This window comes from Ambystoma mexicanum, chromosome 5q (genome assembly GCF_040938575.1).
Source record: "Ambystoma mexicanum isolate Mex_15411 chromosome 5q, UKY_AmexF1_1, whole genome shotgun sequence".
Classification (NCBI taxonomy): domain Eukaryota; kingdom Metazoa; phylum Chordata; class Amphibia; order Caudata; family Ambystomatidae; genus Ambystoma; species Ambystoma mexicanum.
The window spans coordinates 64,820,933-64,848,725 of NC_090933.1; the positions used below are offsets into that span (position 1 = coordinate 64,820,933).

Genomic DNA, 27,793 nt, shown 5'->3' on the forward strand with positions numbered 1-27,793 from the left:
AAGGAAGGCCTTGGTGCTTGTGTTGCAGACTGACGGGAAGGGGGGGGGGGGTGTTGTATGTCTTGCTTTACAACAGTGTACATAGTTGCAGATGATGTGATACATATGACTATACCTGTGCATAGTTGAATGCTGTTGTGAAATCTAGAACAGAATGGGCAACCAGCTGGCATGAGAGCTGTCGAGATTGAAAGAACTGTTGTAGAGGCAGTGGTGTTTCAGCTGGGAGCCTTTGAAATGATATTTGCTAACTGTGTGCATAAATAAAGATGCATGTACTCTTTCTGGCTGTGTAATTTTATAAAACTAGAAAGTCTTTTTCCATAATTATACTTTTATTTCTCCCATGAAATGACACTTGGTTAGATATCTGTGTGTGTTGTCTGATTGCTAATATAGTAATTTGTAAAGGAAGTTGAAATAGAATGTATGTGAAATATGCGGAATGTATAGAAAGTAAATTGTATGTACATCTTATGCACTATAATGCATTAAATGCTATAATGTTTCAAATCTGGTTAAATACGTGGCAGTGGTTACAGAAATGATAGAATGAAGAAAATAAGTTTGCACATTGTAGTTAATATGGGTTTAAAAAAAATTGGAGAGCAGACAACTTTGCAAGTGACACTTGATCATAGAAGATGGGAGAAATGACAGTAAGCTTGTTTTACAGGTTGCACATGGTAGGTGGCAGTTACTGTTTATATGCATTTATACAAGAGATGTACATGTACCATACATGCCAATCCTCCTGATTTCGGCGGGAGATTCACAATTTTTCTCGGGTTCTCCCGCCGAAAATGCACCTTTGACCAATGCCTTCTTATGACCCGATTTTCCAGAGGTAATGTCCCTCCCAGGTGGGTCGGAATGTAGGCATGTATGATGTACTGTACCAAACATTTTCACACCTGTACTTTGTGTTTGTGCATGAATCTGCAAGTAGAAATGTTGGAGAGTTTACTAGTAGGTGCTTTGCAGTTACAGCGCAATTGTACTCTGATCAACAGTACATGTAGAATGCTGAATTGTGATGGAGTTAGATGTAGAGGTCTTGCATATGATTGGTGGATGGTTGTGGCACTGCTTAACAGTAGCCAATGAGGGAATGGTGCAGAGAGTGAAGTGGAAAGAGTAGAAGGGCTGCCCTAGTGTTACTTACGCGTGCCTCGCGGCTGTTAGCAGACAGGACATGCCACATCCGGGGCGTCGGAGCATGAAATGGGAGTGTATTTATTTTGAGGATTAGCCAATCAGGTGTTGAGGTTCTGCTTAATGTTGAGAGGCTTTGTGTAGTGAAGATGGCAGAGGTGGAGAAAGTCAGAGTGGTGGTGCTTGGAGATATGTTTGTGAATGGTTTGGAGAAGTGTGCAAAATGTGGGAAACAATTTTGATGTAAAAGGAGTGGAGGTGGTGTGGAGCACTGTGCCTGGTTTCAATTTGCAGGCAATGATAGAAGTTTGCCAAGATAGGGCTAGGGTTAACAGTCCACATGTGGTTGTCCTGCACTGTGGTGCTTTGCATTTGGGCTTTGTCAGTGCATCTACTTTGATAAAATATCTAGAAAACTTGGTTCGGGCAGTAATAAACTTCCAAATGCCAAGGTAATTTTTTTTCTGGTTTGGTACCCAGGGCAATATGGGACAATAGTGCTGTTTTTTGACCTCAGCAAAATATTGGTAGGCGTTTAATCAACCGAGGCATGTTTGCTTTTATGCTTAGAGCTGGCATGTTCTTTTGCAACAATGACAACATTCACTCTGGTAATGTTGATTACTTTAAAGAAGATGGCATGTCTTTATTTTTTATGGGAAATGCCATGCTATTTAGCAACAGAATGGTTGCTTTGGAGAAGCTAATATGAGGATTTTTGGAGGAAAACAATAAGTAAAAAAAAACAAATGCAAAATATGCAAAATAAAAGGTGTTTCTGAAACCTCTGCAAAAAAAGGGTTCTTTTCAGAGCCAACCTTTAAGGGGAAATGGGGCACACCATTTCCATTTTAATTCCCCACGCTCATATTTTTCGATTTGTCCACAGACAGCACGTATTACATACAGGATTTTTGAGGTTGAGAGGGATGCAAATGAGACGTAGCACAGCACGGGATTGGTCAATGGGGTTTACTGGGTATGATGTGTGAGCAGAACGTTTGTTAGTCTTTTTCTGGAGAGGAGTGGAGATGGCTATGGCTGTGTGTTTCAGAAAACAGATTGTCTGGATTTTGGTAGATTTGTGGATAAATTGGTTGGAGGTGCATGCAGATCCCTGCGGAGCGGCTGTACATCTTGTATTTTATTAGGATTTATATAGCGCTTAAATTCCAAAGCACTTTACATGAGGACAAAAGAATACATAAGTAACAATGAAACCAGTATCAGAAAACAGTACTTGGGACAATTTACATGAACAGTAAGGTATTACATGACTGGAACGGGAACGAGGTGGGGGTGGTAGTAAAAGTGTAGGAAGCAGTGTAGGACCAACGTGAAAGAGGTAGCTCAGGTATTATGATGGAGATTGGAGGAGATAAGACTTGAGAGAAGTGTGGAAGGAGGTGATGGAGCGTCTGGGGAGGGGAAGACTGTTCCACTGGAAGGGGGCGAGAAGTTGAAAAGATCTGAGGCAGGATGGGGCGCAGGGGAGGAGAGGTGAAAAGGAAGATCAGCAGAACTAAGTGGACAGGGGAGAGAGTGGAAGGTGAGGAGAGAGGAAAGGTAAGGTGGGCGAGACCATAGAGGGATTTAAAGACAAGACAGAGGAAGTTGAATTTGAGAAGGGAATGGAAGGAGAGCCAGCTTAGAGGTGAGAGAAGAGATGTGATCATGAGGAGAGAGAAGACCAATCATGCTGATAGCGGAGTGGTAGATTTGAGAGGGAAGAGATGGAAGAGTGGAGAGGAGCAGAAGAAGAGTCTAGAGAAGATGAGGGAGGAGGTGAGGAGTTAAGTAGCATGGAAGGTGAGGAAGGGACAGACTTTACAAATGTTATAGAGGTGGAAGCGGCAAAGCGGGCGGTGAGGGAGATGTGGTGGGAGAGGTTGGAGTCCATGTGAAGGCCAAGATTGAGGCGTGGGGAGAAAAGGGGAGGTGGGAAGAGGAAAAGACTGTATGGAGGAGGGCGGTGTGGAGTGTTAGCTGGGAAGAAAAGGACTAACGTTTTATCGGCATTGGGGGTCAAAGTGGGAGGACATCTTGGATTCCCTCATGTGGAAGTGCACTGGCATGAGGTTCGTGGAATGAAGTGGCTGGATTTGGTACCTCTTTGTGCTACTTTGGTGACGGTGTAATCCAGACATTATTATTCATTGTGCAGGGAAAAGTTTAGGACATTGTCTGGAATCTCTTTGCAATTTGCAATGAAAGGAGGACTTGGGGAAAGTCATTGACATGTATCCAAAGTCAGAGTAATTTTTTCCCTTATTGCGCTGAGACAAATGTGGCTGCGTTCTTATTCATTTGGTCAACAAATGGTGAAAGCAAGACACAAAGAGGCTGTCTGTGCCTTTTTGAGAGATTTCAGTATGTCCCCTTTTCACAATGAAAACATTACTTCGTAGTACATCTTACTTATGCTGGCAATCAGATTTTTCTGCGAAATGTGCAAAATGCATTGTAACCTTTTTTTGGTATTACAGCAATCCATTTTGCAGTAGGTGTTGACCATTTGAAGTTTTCGAAACACAAAAAACCCCACAAAAAGGCTCTTTTCAGAGCCACCACTTCCTCCCAGCGAAAAGTGCAGTGGTTGTGACGGGGCAGCACCGCAAAGAATTTAGAGGTCCGCTGACAGCACCAGCAGCAGCCATGGATGCCATCAGGACAGCTGTTTCGAAGAGCAATCCAATGCAACAAGCAGCAGTCTGTCCTGGAAACCCAAAAACAGAGAAAGGAGCAGCTCTTGGGTGTGGCCCTTTTATAGGGGTGCTGGGGCGTGCTTCACGACACCCGCGCTGTCCCTGAACATTTCAAACACCAAGAAAGGGCTAAAAAAATCCCCAAAATTATGTAGATCGGCAGGGACATGTGCAAGGGTGAAATTTCCCAGGAAAATACCTTGGATTGCTGAGAAACACTTTTTAGGGTTCCTGGGAGCCTGGACAGTGTTTGTTAGGCTTAGCGCGGGTGTGGTCACATGACGTCTAGGACACGGCGAATGGGACGGCTGTCCGTAGGACACCAAATGCGCGGGGTCGGGTCTACGCATGCATGCGGGTGTTAGACTGACAGTGTTCCAGTCCCCGAACTAATTGCGGACAGGCACGATGTTCGTAGGAGCAAGGGTGTGCTACGCATGCGCCCGGGTGTTCTACGTATAGTGTTCAGGTCCCCGAACAAAACAAATGTGCGTCGGACAGGCGCACCGGCTATGTGTTCTACAGACAATGCGAACAGGGGAAATGTTCTTGGGACACTTTATTTTGCATAGCTACAAACATGCAGACGTCTTTAGTGTCCTTAAGACACCCCCATTTTTGTTAATTGAGGACATCCTGGACAGCCGCGCTGTCCGGGGACACCCTGACTGCCTTTAAAAAAAAAAAAAAAGAGAGGAATAACACTTAATATTTTATTGTATAAAAATTATGGAAGAGAAGGGGAAGCAGAAACTGTTATTAAAACGGGGCAATTGGGGGTTTGGACATGATGGGTGGTAGGGGAGGAATGGATTGAAGTCTCATCGTAACGTTTTTCTTGCTGGGGAATTTTTGGGGGTGGTTGGTTGGGACATTGAGCGAGGTTACAGGTACATGTGGGACAGTGATATTTAATTTTTTCTTTTATATGGTCCTCCACAAAGTTTTTTTTTTATAAGAATGCCATTTTTCATTAAGAGATCCATTTTTAGCTCCATTCGCTTCAGAGGATTATCTAACGTCTCGTCTCTTGGTATATTATTTTTAATGTCTGATTAAAAAAAGTACACATAGTAGTGGTTATTAATTGACTTATAGAGACGTTTAGTGTCTACCATTAGTATCACTGTCTTCACTCATTTCATCCTGAGAAATTATTAAAGCCATTCCAAAGTACTAGACATTTGTGTTCAAAAAAGCATCTTTTGCGTACCTAATACAGAAAGTTTAGAAATGCATACAATAAATGTAGTGTACGCACTAGTTTCTTGCTAAGTTTTACTGTTACTGCTGCGTAGGTGTCCTGTTGATTTTTGCTGTGCAATTTCTGTGAGGTAATTCTGTTGGTGGCAAATTTATTGTATGTTTTGGTATATTCCACTGTTGCTTATGCTATGTAATTGAATTGTTAGTGTCTTACAGACACAGTTTCACTTATTTATTATTGAATGTAAAATATGTCCTGCGTTTTGAACATGTTTAGTGTTTATTTTTGTTTTTTTGTGGTTGATATAACGATGTAAGATAGCCCCTGAGTTTTTGGATAGTTTTGATGTTGTCCGAGTCCGTCCGCGAACAGGTGCATGGTCCGTGGATATCAGACGCACTAGCGCAGGTGGGGGTGTTCAGTATGTTCTATGAGAGAGATAGATATATACATCTCGTTATGGTTAAGTTGCGCTACTGAAACCTATGAAATTCAGTAAAAAAATGCTAAAAGGCTGTTCTGGTTACACGTAAAATCAAAAACCCCCTGAAATTCGCCAGTTATGGTAAGCTAAGCAACCATAACTCGCGCTGCCACTGTGCACTGCTAATGCCAACACCCAGGACATCAAAGATGACATCACAAATATACAAGGGGTTGTGAATGTAATGTTGGCAAAGTATCAGGAATTATTGGGAGATGCGTAATAAACTACATACTTCATTGTGCAATGTAGTGTTCTAAAGAACATTCCATTGCAGTGCTCTTTCTAGTACAGGACCCTACTCGTACAGAAATGTAGGTATTGGCTGCAGCATACACGATAGAGGTGCAATATTTGTAATTTTCCAAAGTTATATAATAAAACTGTGAATGCTTCGATCAGACTTTTCCATACTGTGAAACATGTAGCTAATAATGCATCACTTCATATTTGGACTAATACACACAACATAAATAGACTACAATGCATACAAATATGGGGCTTATATATGGAGAGTAAAATAAGCAAACAAGAGGCAGTATCATTAGCAACTGTGTATAACCTACACCCTACCCACACTCAATGCACTTGTGAAATTAACCCTAGAGGGTGACTCTCTCTGCACTTAGCCCAGTCTCAACCAACTGGGTGCACTTTATTCCCCCCCTCCCCCCACGTGACCCTCTTTGCACTTGCTTGATCATTACGCACCATGCCTGAAGATCGTATGTCTTTTCTCCCTTGTCTTCACCCCTTAATTGTACTGTTAAAACTGCAGAATCGCCACCAGGCCTTTTTGCTGTCTCCCAAACTTACATTTATTTTCTACTCTTATTCTGCCTTTGCAGACTATTATCGTCTCAGAATTTCAAGGGCTCTGAGCGACTGTTCCACCCTCCCTCATATTCCCACCCTCATTGAGCGCTTTGAAACACTTGGCATAGTCAATCACCACCCCAGTACCGCACATACTTGGCAAGAGGCAACTATGAATAGCAAGTGGCAAGTGCACACTTTCCCTCAATGTATATGGACTGCACAGGATCCAACGGCTCCCAGTTCAGTTTGCCAGTGTGCAATACGTCGGCCTTTGCATTTCGTAAGGCCGCCATGTCCCTATTGCTGCTGTTTCCTTCTGTGAATGAGGTAAGCTATGAAAGTGTCTTTTCACTTACAGCTATTTGTGTTTTGGACCATGGTATCGGCACCCAGCGTGACCCAAAGCAGCACAGTTTGGCCTGCTTCTGTTTTTTTGGTCACTAATATAGGAACGTTTCCAGAATGTATGGAACTCTTTGCTACATAATAACCAAGAAGCTGGTTTTTGCTTCTGATCATCAAATGTAAAAATATAAATTTTGATCCCTGATTTGGGTGGAGGTGGGTTGATCTTCAATTGCGGTGTCTGGGCGGCTGATGGAAGTCGCTCACCCCTCTGTTGCTCTGAAGACACACTTCTGCCATCCCCACCCTTTCACTTCCAGCTGGCAATCTCAACACCCTATGTGGAAGTGTCTATGAGCAAGCCTGCAACATGACCATCAGGATTTTGATGCCCATTGCAGTGGGCACTGGAGCACCCCTGTGCTTTCCCTGTACTGTCCCATCCTTGCATGGCCCATATGACATACACTGCTGGAGTATTTCTGCAAACTGGATACCATGTTTCCTGCTGTAGAAGTAGAGACATGCATGTTCCTCTTTTTGCAGTTGGGTGGAGCACGCTGCTTTGTCACTGTGCCGCCTTTTCCCTTGTCGTTTCCAAATGGGTGGCAGGTTAATTACGCTGTCGCTACATATGGGTGCGACGCCCCTGAATCAAGGGTATGCCTACTGAGTTTAAGAAGTCTTAACTGCCTTACAAAACGAAAACCATACTCTTGATCAGTTGCTTGGCTCATTAGGTAATGCATCTCGTTACAAAGGGGGTCGCTTTCTTGATACTGTACATTTCTGTGTTGTATATGAAACCCAGGGATTAAGATGTCTGGTTTCACCCTACATCAGTCAGCAATGGCTAATGGCAACTACACCTTTGGAGGTTTGTTCTAAGCTGTACTCTACAAGTTCAAACTGCTGTCCAGTTGGAGAATACTACTTTTAGGTGGAATGGTGTCATCCACTTGAGTCTCTTTAGGAAGACCATGAGCTTCAGAGTGGAGGCAATCTGCAGTGGCAGACCAAATTGTAGGTCTTTGGCCTCAATTTAAGTTGATTTTCTTGAATGTCTTCCTCAGGGAGTGTCTCAAAAGTAAGTTGAAAGTGATCCATGTTGCCATCTAAAAACTCCCAACCCGACGGGTGGGGGGTGGTACCCACTCACTGGCCAGATGGCTCGCTTATGCACGCACTTATTAACAGCTGCTAAAATAGCACTGCCCCAGCTGTAGACGAATACTGCGGGGCTCGCAATACCACTCTGGTGGTCCAAATGTTGGGAAATTATAGTGGCGGAAAAGATCACATCAATTTGGTCTGGGAATTGAACTCTTTTCGAAACACATGGGTGTCAATTATGGACTATGCCGAGAAATATCCAGGTCTCACCCGGAGACCACCATGGACTCGCTGGCTACAGTGAGGTACTCTGGAAAGGGACGAACCTGACCTAACCCGGACTTGGCCTAAGCCAAGGGGACACGGTCTGCATACAGCCGTCAATAGGACGCTTGTGTAGAAAATTGACTTGTTTGCTCCTCTGTTATGATAGATTGCGTTGAATTGCTAATATGAGGTCACTGTATAAACATTCTTATAATGCCTAATAAAATTGTTTGAAAAACTGCCAACCCTCCACTTGTCACACTCTGGCAGTGCAGGGGGATGACTTTCTGCGAACAGCTTCCATGCCTGAACAGTCATTGTCTCTAGAGGCCTTTTGTCTCTGAGCTGTCAACCACAATAGACCAAGTCAATACTTGTTTCAGTTCCCTACCAGTCCTCAATCCTTGTGAGCCAGATGGCTCTACCTTTCTCAACAGCAGTGCACCACATGACAAACCATCTTTTTAATTACATTTTAGTAATATTTTTTTTTTAACTTTACGATCTGTTTTCAGTATAACCATCACTGGAATATGCTGACTTTGTGCCTGTAAATTAGATTTGTGCTAAAAGAAATTCCTGGAGTTACCACCTCAATTCCTGTGGGGCAATTGATTTAAATTTAATTGCTTTGGATTTTCGGTACCAGAATTGCTTTGCTCGAACGGACAATACGCTTATGTGAAGGGTGTACATCAAGTGAGCACGAAATAAAGCAGATATGATTCAATGGGAAGAAATATTGTAAGGTACAAATGCCAGTTACTTTAAATATGTAGTGTACAAAATAGCCATCAAGCTAAAGGTAGCAGGTTGAATCTTAAGGTGCAAGGAACGCCCAACAAAATGTAAATGTTGCATCCATTTTTCTCCTGTGCCTGATCACTTCCCAAGCATATCTTCCACTTAAGTATGTGAACTGGTATATAGATCCGTTAAATTAAAGCGGCCCCATGCTCAACTTGCTATTAGATTGTATGTTGCAGGGTTCATGATACTCCCAAGATGTGGGTTAGTTTGTGGATTCATCAGAATGAGTGACTTGTCAGTGACCTTCATTGGATTTTTATGAGCAAAAACAATATTTTGGTCATATCCTGAATAACTTTTGAATACCATGTAGTGATTCTGGATTGACTTAAATCCTGTTTGTTTTAAGTTGCTGAATCAAAATGGAGTGGCAGAAAACTCATTATATTTTCTTTGATTTGCAGAATGAGCTACGTGGATGACAAGTACAGGACAAATATCAGCATGAAATTGGGCCCCAAGAACTGGAGCGACATGAACAGAGATGGGTCTCGTGGCCCCATGTACAGTGATAAAGATAGGGTCCTGTTGGACCGGGATGGGGTGGGCCATGGCCCACTAGATAGGGATCTGGTGGGTCGTGCACTCATTGACCGGGATCTGATGGGTCGTGCACTCCTTGAGCGGGATCTGATGGGTCTTGAGCGGGATCTGATGAGTCGTGGACTCCTTAAGCGGGAGCGTGATCTGATGGGGCGTGGACTACCAGAGCGGGAGCGTGATCTGATGGGCCGTGGACTACCGGAGCGGGAGCGTGATCTGATGGGCCGTGGACTACCGGAGCGGGAGCGTGATCTGATGGGCCGTGGACTACCAGAGCGGGAGCGTGATCTGATGGGCCGTGGACTGCCAGAGCGGGAGCGTGATCTGATGGGCCGTGGACTGCCAGAGCGGGAGCGTGATCTGATGGGCCGTGGGCTGCCAGAGCGGGAGCGTGATCTGATGGGCCGTGGGCTGCCAGAGCGGGAGCGTGATCTGATGGGCCGTGGGCTGCCAGAGCGGGAGCGTGATCTGATGGGCCGTGGGCTGCCAGAGCGGGAGCGTGATCTGATGGGCCGTGGGCTGCCAGAGCGGGAGCGTGATCTGATGGGCCGTGGGCTGCCAGAGCGGGAGCGTGATCTGATGGGCCGTGGGTTGCCAGAGCGGGAGCGTGATCTGATGGGCCGTGGACTGCCAGAGCGGGACCTGGTGGGCCGTGGACTGCCAGAGCGGGACCTGATGGGCCGTGGACTGCCAGAGCGGGACCTGATGGGCCGTGGACTGCCAGAGCGGGACCTGATGGGCCGTGGACTGCCGGAGCGGGAGCGGGACCTGATGGGCCGTGGACTGCCGGAGCGGGAGCGGGACCTGATGGGCCGTGGACTGCCGGAGCGGGAGCGGGACCTGATGGGCCGTGGACTGCCAGAGCGGGAGAGGGACCTGATGGGCCGTGGACTGCCAGAGCGGGAGAGGGACCTGATGGGCCGTGGACTGCCAGAGCGGGAGCGGGATCTGATGGGCCGTGGACTGCCAGAGCGGGATCGGGATCTGATGGGCCGTGGACTGCCAGAGCGGGAGCGGGATCTGATGGGCCGTGGTCTGCCAGAGCGGGAGCGGGATCTGATGGGCCGTGGTCTGCCGGAGCGGGAGCGGGATCTGATGGGCCGTGGTCTGCCAGAGCGGGATCTGATGGGCCGTGGTCTGCCAGAGCGGGAGCGGGATCTGATGGGCCGTGGACTGCCGGAGCGGGAGCGGGATCTGATGGGCCGTGGACTGCCGGAGCGGGAGCGGGATCTGATGGGCCGTGGACCCCCGGAGCGGGAGCGGGATCTGATGGGCCGTGGACCCCCCGAGCGGGAGCAGGATGCAATGGGCCGTGGACCCCCCGAGCGGGAGCAGGATGCGATGGGCCGTGGACCCCAGGAGCAGGATGCGATGGGCCGTGGACCCCAGGAGCAGGATGCGATGGGCCGTGGACCCCAGGAGCAGGATGCGATGGGCCGTGGACCCCCCGAGCAGGAACTGATGGGACAGGGTCCCCCGGTCAAGGATGGCAAGGACTGGGATGGTAAAACCACAGGCCCTGGTGACCAGGATGATAGGTCACAGAAAGACATGGAGCAGAGCGACATCGAGGAGAGTGATGCTGAGCCGAGTGATGCTGAGCAAAGTGACATAGATCAGAGTGACGTGGACCAGGGTAATGTGACTCAAGCTGAAAATAAGGATGTTGACCCCAGCAATGTTAATGTGAATGGTGTGGATTCAAACAAGGAAGACAAAAGCAGGGATGATTCAAAGAAAAGCGACAATCCTGAAGATGAGAAAAAGAAACATTATTGTGAGGTAAGTGAAATAATTTAATATTAAGGAACGCTTTGTTTAGACCAAATGTACAACACACTATCATAAAATGACATTTTGGTTGCTGATTGATCATCTTCTGTGTAAAGGCCTTGATTTAAAAGTAGATGCTTCCTAATACAGCAATGCGCAATAACATCAGTGCACTCTTATTATCATTATCTTTCAGTGGTGCTCTGGTGGTTCTCTGTGGCAGAGGATCTGTTGGGACATGTAGCATGCTTGTGGGTGGGTAGGAATTTGCTTAAGATTTCTATGGAAAGGGAGAATGTTGAGGGTGGCAGGGAATTGGCAAGGTTGCATTGCGAATACTTATTTGGGAAGTTAATGCGAGGTAGTCTGGATGTGATTTGCATAGTTGGGCAACCGCGCTTCATTGAGTATTTTGATTTTGAGGGTATGGTTCTACGATTCTTTTGTCAGGATGGAACTGGATGAATAACTTTATTTCTTTCAGGTTTTGTTAGGCAGTTTGTATGCAGTACCCTTTGGGACCACTACACACAACGGACTACAGGTGTTGCAAAACCAACCTTTGGTATAAGTCTGTACTGCAGTTTTTGGTAGCAGAGCTGAGCAGCCAGGCTTATCTCAAGAGGGAATGTGAGCTGTAAGGATGTTACACAGAGGTCTACAATCACAAGTATTCAAAAACTCTTACACTCGACGTTTCTTGGTTAAACACTTATTAATTTATTCAACAGTCAGTTACAAAACATTCACTAGAAGGAGGCAATCTATATCACAAACAAATATACTTCAGTGCTTTACACTGTACGACGTTTCTGAGGCATTTAAACTACTTTGAAGGAGCAAAAAGGCATAGGTTAACGAAAAGAAGATGGTTACTCTTTAGACAGTGTAAATCGAGTTCACCAGAGGAGCTGATTCAATGCAATAGGTTAGGCCAAAGTCGATGGGCTAAAGTCTTGTATAGGATAAAGCATTTCTAGTAGGTAAATGGAAAAGTCTTTTGCCAAAGTTCTCAGAAGTAGTTTGTTAAAGAGATTCATAAGTTGGGTCACAAGCTGACTATGCCTGCATGTTACCAAAGTTTCAAGCACATTCGCAGTGTTAAGAAGTTCTCTCGGTTGGGTTTTCACAGTACCTTACAATGAAGAAAAAGATGCAGCTGAACACTTCTGTTCCAGGAAGTTCCTGCAGATCTCGCTGTTCCTGAGCCTCAGTCGTGGGGACAAGAGGGAGGACTTTGGTGTACTCCTGCACTGGGACTGGTCAAAGCTGGCACTTAGCAAATCGGTTCCGGTAGCCGTAGACAAGCACACAAACTGGTTTCCCCTCTTCCTGGTTATTTGGTTTCCTGCAGCACGCTGAGGAAAATACAACCAGCTCGGAGAATGGTATCCAGGTGGTTTGAGTTGATTGGTCCCACCAACAAGGGAGAAGTCGTCCTTGCAGGGCTCCTTTTTTAAAAAAAAATAAATAAATAAAAAAAATGTATTGTATATGGTAAATACAAGAAGATACCTTTACAATTTCATAATTACAAAACAGATCTAAACAAATTAATCTTTCATCAATAAAACCCAATAAAACGAATACAACTAAAAGCGCATTGAAATCTTCCCAGAAGTTTAAAACAAGAAGCACATTTCTGGCACAACATACATCAAGACAGAAAGTTCTTAGTATAAACAGTGTGTCTAGAGAATATCAGGAGGTAAAGGACTAAATCTTCTTTTCTTAATACAGTCTACATTATAGTAGTTTAGTCTTTTATCCAGCCGTTTACCTTCTAAGAACCTTATAAAGAAAGGGTCGGAGATTGGCTCCTTCCCCCACATACATCTTTGCCACAAGGTTTCTCTATTAAGTCCTGAGTCTGAGAATAATAACCCATGATTTGTTTTCTGACAGGTTCAAAGCCAGAGCAGTGAACTGTCAAATGCTTTAATGTTTCTAAGACATTCACTCCTACACAATCTGCATTGTCCAGTATTTACTATGTCTTTTGCACGATACCAAATAATTAATTTTTCATTAGTTTGAAGTTGATTCAGACGGAATCTTAAATAGATGTGTCTAGCTTTGTAACAGGGGAAACTTCTCCAGATACTCGGCATATTGCCCCCACTGACGTGTGAATTTAGCATATTCATAGAATGCTTTACTTTTACTGTTGTCCACCAAAACACACCAGTGAAAGCGTTGGAATTTAAGTTTGCATGAAGGAAGGCCCAATATTAGATCTTCTTTTAGAAATCATAGTTGCGGATAATATAAGGTTCATTTTAGTTTTAAATTGCAACATAGACGAAGGTGAATCTTTCATGATCATAATTGCCAAATCTTGATATAGAGAAGCAGGCGGTGGAGCTAACATTTTTGCGTAGTTGGAAAGTAGACGCCAATGCCATTTCACTGATAAAGGTACTAAACCTAGCTCATGACATATAATCATGTTGGGGTAGATGGAGCAAGTCACAGCACCTTTTTCCACAACATTCCTTGTAATACATCCAAAGTTTCTTCCATATTACATAGACATATGTCTAAGGCATAGAGAAGAATAGGTTCTATTTTTTTGGAGATAGAACTTGAGATTCGGAATCAGAAAATGTTCCCAGTCTACGAAAGATAATCCGCATCAGGGGAAATAAGAGGTTTAACCTTATCATTAAGTACTCTCTTCCAGTGCTCAATAGAATATGTCGTAGCTAAGTTATATCCTAGATAGCGCATGGAAGGAGTCTTAGGAATTAAAATTCCATTGAGGCACCAGTCACATTTTTTTTTATCTTTTTCCTTCCGTCTGAAAAGGAGATAAGACTGTTGGATTTACTTGCAAATTATTATTTATTGCATAGTTCTAGAATAAATTGAACTTAGTTTGTAGGCCAAATGGTGTATGATCAAGGAAAAGGTTGTTGGCAAAACTAAGCCAGTTAAGAATAAGGCCACCTAACTTGACCGGAAAAATGACTGCCTTGTCCCACCTTTCATCGAGATCTAATAAATGGAGGTTAAACAGGATTGCAGCCCTGTTTAAGCCCAATTTCCGTGGGTATCGGATAGGTGATTGCCCCTGCCTTAGTCAATCGTACTCTGTAGGTTGCCTCATGATGCAGGGATGCAATAATGGGAACCAAATTAATAGGAAAGCCATACTTCACCATTTTTTTCCATAATAAGGGTCTGATAACAGCCGAAGGCTGCTGTTAGGTCAAGGGCTGCCATGTATATAGGTCTTGTATTGGAATATTTAGTATGCTGATGTAAATGTGCAATTATAGTAGCACTTAGTTGGCATCCCATATTTACGGAAGCCAACTTGAAATTTTGATTAAATAGAAAAGGCTGAGATGTTTGATTGAATAGATGTTAACAGTAAGGTAGAATAGATCTTTGCAGATGCGTCCATAAGTGCCATCAGCCTAAAATTAGCCGGATCGTTGATTGCTCCCTTCTTAAATACTGGGTTTATAATGGCGGAACGCCATGAACTGGGAATAATCCCTGCGGATGAATCGCATAAAATTTTATCTTAAGTATCTCGCCCCATAATTCCGGGTTAGCTTTCACAAAGCACGGTGGAATGCTGTCAGGCCCTGGAGCTCGAGAGCCTTTAGAGTTAACAATAGCCACACGAATATCATTAGATTCCCACGGACAGTTTCCACCTGTTTGGTTAGAAGCATTTTTGAATCTTTTGGTAATAAAAGACGATGGGCATTATAAACTCTAAGCAGTAGGCTTCATCATTTGAAGATCTTTGTTCAGTATGCGTTGGCCTCCCTTTTGACTGACCCATTGCTAATGTAGCAACATTGTCCTCACCTACTTCAATTGTCTGAGACTTGTTATCACTCAGAGCTGATTCCTTATCAGTAACCTTAATTGGAGTTTTGGATTTCTCATTATTCTTTGATAGAACATCCCGATCGTTTAAGTGTGGCCTTTTCGATTTCGGTTGACCACCATTTGTATTATTGGCTTTCTTAATTGGAGCGGCCTGTTTGATTTTGTTAAAGGCTTTCTTGATATATAATGCTGGGAAAAAGTTTAACAGATCAGATTGTTTCTGTTTCGGAGAACATACAGAATTCTGATAATAATTCCCTGTTCACTTTACTATTTATTCGCTTTTAGGGCTCCTCTTGAGTAGACATCTTTTTTTGTCAGACTCCACATCCAGTAATAATCTGGATTCTTTATTTAGTTATTGAAAATCAAAATTCTCCTTCCATAATTATGTTTTCAGTGTCTTTTTCCAGTCTTCCAAAAGTCGTTTTTTGTTTACACTGTTCTTTTCTTGGTTGACTCTACGTTTTTCAGCCCTAATAATCAGTTGTTTTTGTTTCCTGGTCAACACTAGTTTGATCTCTGGATCTTTCCTCATAGTCTCTTGGGACAGTTCATGGAGATTTAGTGATTTCTGTATGTCATCATCGAGATCAATTAGGTTAGTCAGTGCTGATGGGTTATCAGGATGGGTCTCGGGGCTAGCACATCTCCTGAGGCAAAACTTCCAACTTATCTCCAGCATAGTGCTGAATAGATAGTTGCCCCTGTAGAATATGCTTAATTGCTGCGGCATCGGCGGATACGAGCTCAAGTAGTTCATTTTTAATTAATCGGTATCCGGTTTGGTCTCTTCTGCTGAAGTAATTGCAGCATATGACTTGGCCTTACCGGCCAGTCTCCAATCCGCCAGGGTTGGAGTATCTCGGTCATCACAGGGCTTGGCTTTAGTTTTTTTTGGCTGTCAGTGCTGCCACTGCATCACAGGTAAATAAGAGCCCTTCTACTTGATTTATTTTAGCTAATACCTCCATTAATAGGCCATTGGTGGTAGCAAATTTGGGTAAGAGTCTGCTCATGCCCCTTATCAAGGAGATTCAGAATCCTTGTCAGGACTGGAAAATTCGATCCTAAATACGAGGATTCAAGCATGTTACGTTCGACCTCTATTTAAAACTCTGCGCTCCTTGGTTTTGCTATAGAGGGGAAATGGCAGTCTTTGGTACAGAAAAATATACGAACCTAAGATGAGTTGGCATTTCCTTGAAAATCAGAGGGCGAGCTAGACTCAAGATTATGAAACTCCTGCATGGGGCATCCGTCTTGATTGACTCGTCCCCTATCAGATGTTTATTCCCCTGAGTCTGGATTTCCGTCAAGTCCATGGATTCGGTAAATACATCAACATCTTCAATGCAATATTGACTTTTTGACCAGAGTTGAGGGTCCCCTTGAAAAGCGCATCCGTTTTTCCAAGAGTGTCTAATCGCTGGTGCAATAATGGAGATATCAGAGAATGTGGGTTTAGTAGAGGTAATGGATGTCTTGGATAGTAACTCCCTATGTTCAGACACCTCTAAATCATTACTAGATGGTATGTTATCCAGGTTCATCTCCTTGACTTTGTAGGTATGAGGCATCAATAGATCGCCTGTATTAACCTTCACTATTGGTTCAATATGCCGTGCATAATGACTTTCATCGGCTACCTGATACAATAATTTTTGCGGTAGCTTGCAACCACTACGCAACCCATTAACCATAGTCACAGCTTCTGTTAGCAGTAAACGATGCTAATCACCAACTTAATTCCAACTATGTATAGGTGTAGTATTTACCAATTCAGATTCAGAATATCACTAGCAATAACATTCATCAATTCCCAACAAAAGTATGCAGCAATAGTGTTCACCAAATCGGGATTCGAGCTAGGTAACAGTGTTCACCTTATCGGGATCAATTGCAGGTGACAATTTTACTCTTATATTAAATATAAATGATCGTAATATTCCCCAGCTCGCATTACCAGGTCATTCACAAGATCACATTAACATGTGATCAACAATGGTGTTCACCAGCACCAATTCGGTAGTAGCCAGCACTTATTAGACCCACTTGATTTCAAATGATGGCAGGGATAGTATACAGAACACTAAAGTCAAAAATGAAATCCACTGGCTCAAGTTCAATGAAAGCAGCAGCAATATTGACCCGCTCGAGTTAAACTATAAACAATGGTTATTTCCCACACTCGCGTTCTAACATGAGCAACAGTATTGTTCACAGTAATATTGATACTCAGGAGGACTCAGCTCGCATTAAACTATGAGCGGGAGGTTCTTCACCAGCTGGAGTCCAAATATAAGTAGACATATTTGTAGAATGACTGTACAGATAGCATCACGTAAGAATTTTCTTTTTAGGGAAAAACATCGTGAAACAGACAACAGACAATCACTTAAATTATGGACACAATTACAGACCACTTACTATGGAGCCCTGTTGGGAAGCAGTGATTGCTTAAAGTACAAATGCAGAACCCCCCAGCCCGTCGGGCTGCCCAACAGTCACTGCACTTCCGGTGCACTTCCTGGATGCGCGTGCACCAGGAATATGTAACGTGGTGGGCTGACAACAGGGGGTGCGGGAGGCGGCAGGATCAGCTCTATGGCGCGAGTACTAACAAAGAAAAGAGAAACGAGAAGAGAAAATTCAGTTCGTGCACGCAGCACACTTTAGCATCGCAAGCAGTGCAGCGTATGCAAGAAGAAAATGAAGTCCACCAATTACTTTGAAGGATTCACACGCCACACACCGCGTTACGCGGCACGGCAGGCTTCTTCTTTCCAACTTGTCACGGGTCTGCAAGCAATTTAGCTTGAAAAGGCAAAGCAAACAATGGATCCAAACAGCGTGGCACTCCACAGTAACAGTCACTGTGCACTTCTGGTGCACTTCCTGTATGAAAGCAGGGCTTCTGTCGAGATAAACTTGGTGATTCAGACCTGCAGCAGGGCAAACCAAAGGTCCAGGAGTTGCAGCAGCCGTCCGCTTCCAGCTCGTCTTTGGTTCTTTCGTTGCAGTGGTCGACTTTGCCTTCCATGCCAAGAGACTCGTTTTTTATCCAGTTTCCTCCCATTCATTCCAGCCTAGCTGCCACTCGCCCAGCACGGTGGCTGTCATTGCCGGACAGCCAGCCAATCAAGTCAGAGTGCATTTGGGTCTCCGAGGAGACTAAGCACAGGGAGTTCTGGGCACCTCCCTCACTTCCTGCTCACCCCTGACACTCTGGCGCCAGAGGCGGTCTTCAAACCTGGTTTGGCACTCGGAGCAAAACTCTAGAAGGATCTTTCCACAAAGAAATGGCGAAAAAAGATCGGGACCTGTTTAAACAAAGGGGGCTCAGACACCATCTTGAAAAACATGGCTCCCGTGATTTAACGCTACCGGTGTTCCGCGGTCTGGAAAAATCATGGTAGTTTGTTGTAAAACCACTGCCACCAGCCATTTCGATAGGAAAGGGTAGCATTTGACTGCTACATGATTATCTAGACATGGGGGGGATACTAGGTAACCCCTCTAGCACTCTATTGTAAAATAGGGAGAAAGACTAAAGTACTTTTCACTTAACTTTCTCTGGGAAAGCCTGAAGGGTTTCTCTGTCACTGCACTGAAGGTGCTCTGTGACACACATGAAAAGATGATGCCTATGGAGTTGTCTAAAACTCCATAATCAAAGAACATGAGTAAAACGCGCATCAAAATACATGAGTGGGAAAACAGGGTCACACACTCTCCAGGTTAAAAAAAATCAAGTCGTCAAAATCCAGCAAAGTTGCTGGGGGGGTCTCTAAGAGGGTGCAGGGCATTGGCACATTTTTGATAATTCTCCCTAACATTACTATACTGGCTCCTTCATGTATTAGTCTCCAACTTCAGGTTGTTAATCTACATATGGTTCCTTTGCCTGTAGCAACGTTCCACTGCCCTTATGGTCCTGGATCACACCTCTTCTGAATTACTTCACACTGGAGCGGGACCAGCCCAGTACCTATAGGACTATAACCTATATTCCATATGCCGCTAGAATTCTTAATTAAATGACTTCTACTCAACTTCAAGAATGTGTTGAATCAAATGAGATGTCTAGTAGCTCAAGAGTATGTAGAGTGGATTAATAGTGCTTGTGGCGGCGGCAAAGCAAATTCTAAGGGTATGGAAGTCGAGGACAAAACAGAAGTGGAGGGATGGTTATTGGACTTGGTAAACATTAACTGGTTATGAGAATCATGCTTAAAAAAAACAAAAGCGAGAGGACTTCTGAGTTGTGGATCATTCATTATCAAGCAAATAGATGGCTATGACATGATAGGAGAAGGGACTAATAAGAAATGTGGTTACTTATTTGTTAATGTTTGTCAAGGATGTGTCGTCTGGTCTTGTGTGTTGGTTTGCTGTCGTAGCATAAAGGGTGAATATAGTGGATAATGTGAAGAAATGCAACTATAGTTAATATTAGATTATTATTATGATCCATTAATGTTGTGAATAAGTTCATATTGTTTTCTTGTTTGGCTTGTCTTTCAAAATGATAGTAGTTTCTTTTTTTATTTATTAAATAAAAAGAATGTGTGGAGTCTGATTTCTTCCATTAACGGCTATACAGTTTTACATTATTTCATGGCACGCAAGCAACTCTCATGGATGTTGAGAACATTTACACAAATCCGGCTCCTCTTAGTTATGCTGGATATCTGCAACGGTGGACACCCTGCACCAGCATATTCTTATTCAAAGTTTGTTCATTGTGGTATGGGTTTCAGACACTGGTTGGGAATGGTTTAAATCTTTTTTACCTGATCGTTCTTACTGCAGAACAATCTGACTTTGCAGTTATGAACAACCATCTTCCTCTGGCTCCATTTCATTCCCCAAAAGGAATGGGAATGGCCACTCTGTCCGCCCATATCACAATTACTGGTGAAAATTCTTAATTCTGTTTGTTAAATTTTGTCAGACAAACCTGTCATTAAAAAATCTCTGCCGCGAGACATGACGTTAGTTTTTTATATTGAAAAAATAAAACTTTATTTCCATTTCCACATTCTTATACAGCACAACAAAATGTGATGTAATTTAACAATTACTTTATAAAAACATCTTGATAAACAAATGTTAAACAATTGGAAAAACTAATATCGGACGCGGATATGCAAATGCAGAGACGAAAGCAAGCCCGAAGACCTCAGCGCTGTGTTTTTTCTAAACGAGGCGAAGGGTGTGCAACAGAAAACACACATTCAAATCTGAACTTTTAAAAAAAAACGTGTTGCCTTTGAGTCCAGTCAAGCCTGCTTAATGTAATTACGACGACAAATCAGGATACCAATTCTATCTCAAAAAAGGAACACATCTTTCAAATAATCCTGTTTGAATATAAATGTTTGCACGCCTCACTTTGTTATCCATGCTATATACCAAGGGGGTTTACAAGATTAATGTAATGGTAAAAGGACACTAGAGATACTGTCTCATAAACATTTTGGCCGAAACATGTCGACTGTCCTTAAGACCGAAATGGAACGCGTGTTTTCTGGCTGATCTAAATCAAGATTAGACCTTTTGTAAGAATAAATTGGTTGCGTTATGTCATGGAATGTAGAAATGGAAAATGTCAATCACTTTAAAAAAAGCACTGATGGGTGCTCTAACGTGACTGTCAGATACATGCTTAAAATACTGAGGACAGTCGAACACAACAGCAACCTTTTCTATTTTGAATTTTGTTTTTCCGATTGTTTAACATATCGAGGATTTTTAATTTTCTTAGTAATTGTTAATTTACATTGCATTTTGTTGTGCTGTATAAGAAACAAATCTTTTATGTGGATGGTAAAGTTTATTTTTTAAATATAAAAAACGAACTTCATATCTTGTGACAGATTTTTTCTGACCAGATTTTTTTTCTCAGTTTTGTTTCTTGACAAATGTAACAAAAACAGAATTTTACAATAATTTAACCAGTCATTGTGATATGGGCTGAGAGCGGGGTAATCGGTTTTCCATTCCTTTTGGTGGTTTCCTTGTTTTCCAGTTTGAAAACTGATTCCTCCCCTCAGCCCCCCCCAACCCCCCCCCACAAAAAAGTAGGGAAAATACCAAATTCGTAATACTCCATTTTATCCCCTTCATCTTTTCAGCCTTTATATGAAACGTTTTCATGATCTGCTAGTCAAGTTAGATGTTGGCTTCCATGTTTGCCGGATGATGCTGGTCATGTTCTTCTGACTGTTTTTTATCGGAACTTGGCTGTGGCCCCAATAATTTTTCCATTTTCAATTTGGAGTTCTTTACTACAGTCCCCATTCCAAGTAAACTCTGCTCTTTTCTTGGCGGGCTCTCGTTAGTAATTCCTGCTGTTAACTTCATGTTTTTCTACAGATGTCTGTTTTTTTTTAAATTAGCTCAGTTCATCAGGGTATTATAGCCAGAGCTATTGTAGGATCCAAACTGGATTACTGCAACTATAAACTTCCCAAAGTTTGAACGCCAGGTACTACAAAATAACACAGCCAGAATTGTTACTAATAACCCATTTACAGCTCCTATGGTATGTAGTCTTCACTGTCTGCCTGTTTAAGCCAATATTACATTCAAAGTGGCCCCTCTGGCCCACAGATGCCCCTCATTTGTCCAGTGGACTGAACAAATATTTTGAGCTTTCGGTTATTATACAAATGGCCGGTCTAGTACCTGTTCTGGCTGCAACATTTTCACTTGTCCAACGATTTGGTGAGTGAAAATTGATTGGGGCGAGCAACAAATCCTCTGCATTTCATGAGCTTGCAACCTGACTAGTGCTCGCCTCCACTTGTTATGCAGACTGTACTTGTCACCTGCAGTAGCACTAATACTAATATCAAAAGGCTGGGACTGAAAAGTTCTGGCTACTTCATATACCTTAGCTCCCAGCAGACCCTGCTTCCAGCTCCTGGGGCACTAGGAGCTACTCCATGCCATGGGTATGTCTGGACATATAAAGTGCCCTTGGACACCTCGTCCAATGCCAGCCACCCCGAGCCATCTGCATTAGTTGAGAAGCCCTGGAGGCAGACTTGTGGGTGTGGCTGGAACACATCCTCCACAAAAGGCACACGCTTCTGCTGCCAGAAATGTGTGAAAGCAGGTGCTGCAAGTGTGAAGCTGGAGGTTGCTGTTTAATTTTGTTGAAGTCAACCACAAAAGGTAGTCCCATTGACATTCAAGAGTTGTGATTATGTTGTAATGTACCAGGTCCTCTCGGTGCACAAATGAAAAGGATTGTTTAACTGGGTGCGATGGGCAGCAGTGTGTCCTGGCTCTGTGTGAGGGGGAGGCTGAACAGATAGGTTCACTATGTTCCTTGGAAGGCACAGGCCCTATGCTGTTCTTCAAATGCGAGGGGCGTTCTTGCCTATACCACACAAGGGACTGCTTCTGACTGAAGCCCATCAGACACAAATCTGCATGCTCTGCGATGGTTGGTGACTGGGATACCATGACGACCATTTGATAAAATGGTGAGGTTGAGTTGATTAAGGTTGTGGACATTTGGGAGTATCAAGGCTGTTTGCCCTTCTCTACCGGTGGGTTCAAAGGTTGGGACGGGGCAAGGCGCTTTCCTTGGAAGTAACACAGGTTCAATCCCCAGATCCGCGCTTAGAAACCTCAGGGTATTAAGTGGGTTACAAGCATTACAACTGCTGTGCCGATCCTTCAGAGCATTCCCCCAGCCCCTTTTGTGACTTCTCTTAATACCGAATAGGCCAGTTCTTCCTGTGTTCAAATACATAGGTTGATGAGGAGCAAACTATCTATCTCCGGTATCGCTCAATTGACCATCCCTTGAAATGTGGCATTATTGTGAAGCTGCACTTCTCGCTCTGCTATATGCTGCACCTGTTTACCTTCTAAACAGACCCGGAAATGGAATACCAGGTCTGTAAGGAAAAGGACCCTCCCAGCACCGCACCACACAAGTTGTTGCAGTCACCCAATTAATAGTGGTGCAGGGACATTGCAAACACAGTTGAGTGAAGGAACCGCATAAGCAGAGCAAGTCCGCGTTCTGAGGAGTCTGGGGGAAAAGGGGAAGGCAACCTGACAGAACGGCTTGCTGGAAGGTGGAGGAAACTCAATTAGGGGAACACCTGAAGAGCAGGCCGGGTGACCAAACTGAGAGGGAAAGCAGGCAGGGAGGAAGTAACTAGCAGAGGGAGCAAAGGTGTAGAAGGTAAGCATGGGCAGGCAGGAGAGGAACTGGTCTTGGGCACAAAGCATCTCCTCATGCAACAGAAGAGGATTGCGACTCAATGTGTTTGGCAACGCCGCTGCTTATAGGCATGAGGCTCTGCCTTGCGGTCCCCATTGCCTATGGTAACGCGCTGGGAGCAGCGCACTGCGAAGAACCCGGACGCAGGTCCCCTGCGTGTGTGCACTGCTACCAACATGGCGGCTGGCAGCATCAGCGCCTGGTGTGGCCACCACCAGATGCGTCTGCGCAATCCGGATCGTAACAGTGGATAACGTCAACTGCACTGGGATGAAGGATGGCGCCCATGAGTGGATGCCGCAACACTTCTCCACTAACTCTGCTTGTTTGATTCCTAATGATAGCACTTTAGTCATTAGTTTGACAATGTATGTACTGTTTCTGTGAAATTATGCCCTATCCACTTAGAATCTTGAAATGCAGGGTTCGTAATTGCTAGCTCCTAGGTGTAAGGTCTTAAAAAAAAAAAAAGAAAAAAAAAACCTGGTTGGCTTAACACCAATGGATCTCGGTAGCTACTTTCGGTTCGCCAACTGCTAACGCACAAATATCCATGTTTGACTGTCTGGCATTTTTTAATGGTAAACCTCTGGAATACATTATTTATAGTAGCTTCTCATTTTTGTTGCATACTATGTATTGTATTCAATTATTTATGTAGCGCTCTTTCTCAATTTGTAAGGCTTCAATGCGCTTTGTATTTGGAACGCCCCCCGGTGACCCTAGTCAATGTGATGGAGGTTCTAAGAGTTTTAGATTAGGTGACGCAAGTGCATTTTTCGAATGTCTAAGACTTGGGTGTCTGGCTAGGCTCTTCTAAGCAGCCCAAAAAAGGTCAGGCACGTGGGTGGGCACAGTTGGGGTTTGCAATAGATGCTATTGTTGAAAAGTCGGTGTGTGGCCAGCTATACCAAATTTCTTTTTGTTGGCAGTCGCTGTATACTAGTGACAGAGGTGTTGAGGTATGTTGGGTGTTTGTTTGAACAGCTATATGGGCTGCTAGACCAGAAGAGCATAGCCATAGCTGCATTATATGGTCCACAGATGTGGTGTAATGTATACGTACCATAGTCTTCGATGTCCCGCTACATCGATGTTGATCCAGCGAGTACAAGGCGGATGTGATGGGCAGATATGGAGATGTGCCTAGGTTTCACAGAATAGACAGATATGGGAAACACCACACCTAGCTTTGAGAGTCATGCATAGGGGGAGAGAGGTTTTACACTGCAAAGTGGGGAACAGGAAAAACACCTATAGTTGGGAATCCTGTATAGTGGGATAGAGGCCTAGGTTTCACAATACAGTAGGGTTCAGAATATAATAGGCCGGTATGGGGAAACGCACCCAAGATTTGAGTCCTGTATAGTGGGAGAAAGGTCTAGGTTTCACCGAATGTCAGGCAGTAATTTAAAACACCTAGATTTGAAACTAGAATTTCTGGGTGATTATTAATATCAGTAAAATTGTAGAATTGTTCTACTATGTGTTGATGCTGGTTGATGGCCATCTGTTCCCCATTTGGCACATCTGGGCACTGCAGCCGACTGGTACTGCTAGTTTGCGGGGGCGATTTTTGGCAACCACCTTGTTGTTGAGGGGTGGTCGGAGTGTGGGAGTCTGCCCGTAGGTGGGGTGGGGACTCCGGTGGGGACGCTGCTGGTCTTTTCTCTTGAGCTCAGTGTGTTGAGTGAAAAGCTGAGGCGATGGGGCACAGGGTGGCTGTTTGGTTGTGTCAAGGAGGGTTGAGGTTAGTTGGTAGGGCTTGGTTTGTTTTAGAGGGTGGCTGCTTCCCCTGCTGACACCTGCGGCTCCAGATAGTGTCTGCTACTTTGGGAGCTGCCCTTTGCCATAGGCCCTTAGCCTCAAGGGCTGCCCTGGGAGGGTGAGTTAAGAGCGGAGATTAGCCATTCGGGAGCCGGTGCGGGAGAGGGAGATGGGATTCAAAAGCGCAGAGAGTGCTAAGGCCACACAATATGGGCAAAAAGTGAAACTCCCTTAGCAGGGACACCTTACCTCACAGGGAAGCGCCAGCAGACTGAATTCAAAGCAGTGCGAGACTCAAATTGCTTCTGGGTTTTGTTAATGTACTTTTGAGGTACTACATGATATGGTCATCTGGTTGTAGTCATTTGCACGTTCCTAGAGCAGCCTTTAGGACAGTCTGCAGGGCCACGTAGGAGGTGCCTGATAGGGGTCTCATATGACACTGCGAGTGGGGAGGGTGGGTTGAGACGGCAGGGCCTTACAGGGGCGGAGAAGGAAGGGGCTTGCTTCTGGAAGCAAACACTCTATAATGCACCCGAAGCTTGGACCATCTGCGACTGCACAGGCCGGCCTTACTGTTACCAGCGCCCGATATCCTGGTGCTACCGGGATATTACAGGTGCCGTCAATGGCAGTAAATTCCCATTACATGGAGTCCCAAAGGACTCGATGGAATTGGATGGCTGCAATCACTGGCACTGGTATTGCTGGTGCCGGTGATGGGGGCGTTTCTTTGCCGGTAAGGGCCCGAACTCCCGGCAGGTCAGGCCTACCTGTAGTTCACTGCCCCTTCCGGCAAGCTCGGAGTGTGCTTGTCCGGTAAAAATGACAGATCTGGTATTACCAGCATTTGTCCTGCCATTTTTACCAGACCAGCACACTCGTAATGAGGCACCAAGAGTAAGACTCGGAAATAGTAGCAAGTTTCAGTATGAAATGGGACATTGTCAAAATAAAGAGGGGTTGGGGAAATCCTACCTGTCCCTATATCTGAGGGGGTCTCCCTTATTCAACAAAATTAATGAACGTCTGTGTCGGGGTGTTAAGCTAAAGAGCGACCTCTGTCCTGTTTCCAAAAACCCTGAACTGACCCTTGCACGCTAAACTTAAAACAATGTGTACAAGGGGATTTCTGTATGCTATGTATTCGTAGCTTAAAGTTCTATGGTGGCAAAAACAAAAAGGAATTAAAGTTCCAAACGAGGGAGATCTTCTCCCTTGCCCTATGATTCATCTGGTTTACCACTGTCTGTCCGATACTCCTGGGTGAAAAAAAAAAGGTCCAATACTGTTCCACTGTTTTCAAAAGGGCTCTTCCCTGGTGTCTTTCTTTATACAATACTTCACAGTTAAGGGGGACACTTCTTCCTTGTTTCTTCCCTTAGTATGCTTCCACAGTTTTAGGGCAAATAGCTGTTTCCCTTTGTGCCTTCTGTTTTTCGCCATCCAAAATATGAATGGAGTACAAGGCTATTGCAGAGGGGGATAAGCCTTCTATTGGATGTCTTTTTAAACAGTTCTTTTGAATCTTTAGTTTGCCTCACTCCATATCTCAATTAACCTTAGAGGGTTATGGTTCTTCCCTTTGACAGTTCCTCTTTTTACCCCGTGCATACTCTCCTGCCAGGGTATTAACGCCTTTTATTACTGATCCTTAAAAAGAGTATGGGTATACCCTTTTGTATTTCTTCTCATTGTTAGTTTTACATTTATTTCTTACTCTGGTTTACTCTCCTGGCAGGATATCACGGTTTTATTTCTTGGGTATGGGGTCCCAGACTCGCACAGGGGCTGGTTCACTCTCCTGGCAGGGCTTTAACATTCTCTATTCGCTCCTGTTAGGGAGAATTTTCTGTTTTTGTGCTAATTCCCTTTAACCCGAGACCCTCAACACTTTTGCTGGACTCTGGACTTTTTTTATTTTAATCTCCTGCGTTGGAACTTTACCACTCACTCATTCTTTTTCTCGGACTGGGATTTTTTTTATTCTTGTTTGTTTGGTAACATCCATATGGGAATACAGGGGTCTGGTTTTTGCTTGGTGACACCAAGCACCCTCTCTGCAGTGTCACTGAGGAGTCCCCTGGACTACTTTGTTTAGATACATTTTCTTGTGAGAACTACAGTTCCCAAGAATAGCAAGAGATTGCTTTGCATACCTTTTTGGTGGGTCCAGCATCAAAGGCAAGGATTTTGGGACTGCAGACAGTTGACCACTGGAACAAGGAATCTGAAGCAGAAGATGGACAGACACCAGCAGCACCTTTCAGGAACGCAGAAGCAATGTGAACCCTGCAGCTGTGCTGACCCAGTTTTCAAATCAACATGGAAAACCTGCCATAGACGACTTCTTCCCTTAAAACTAGCCTCAATACCTTCATTTTGGGCCACCCCCAACATCCTTAGACTTTCCTGGCCCGCAGAACACCAATACCCCGGATACCCGAAACATTAGAGTGCATCGTCTTCCAAAGATCGAATCTGACTGCAGGCATCCTTGTGAACCTCAAGAGACAGGAATTATTCACCAAAAGTCCCCTCACCAGAGTTTAGGAGCATAACAGAAGAAAATCCAACCAGCGATTTTTGTTCTTGGCGCCGAGAAAAAGGCACCAAACCTACAAAGTGCCGTTGAAGTGAGCTGAATCCATTGCTGCCGACCCCTTCTCCTAAGTGCTGATGCAGAAGCCAGCCAAAGGTCCACC

The 27,793-nt window shown here is 44.2% G+C and overlaps 1 protein-coding gene across 2 annotated transcripts in view; it reads left to right on the top strand.

The window, feature by feature from the left end:
• LOC138497213 (uncharacterized) overlaps positions 1 to 27,793 on the top strand; it is a 371,787-nt gene that overhangs the window by 39,444 nt on the left and 304,550 nt on the right. The window contains exons 2-3 of one of the 2 annotated variants that reach the window (XM_069620538.1): positions 9,310 to 10,150; positions 10,361 to 11,230. In XM_069620538.1, the coding sequence (XP_069476639.1) occupies positions 9,311 to 10,150; positions 10,361 to 11,230 (1,710 nt within the window). In that variant the 5' untranslated portion in view covers position 9,310. Of the gene's footprint in view, positions 1 to 9,309; positions 11,231 to 27,793 lie in introns of both variants that reach the window. The other variant, XM_069620537.1, reaches the window with a different exon arrangement.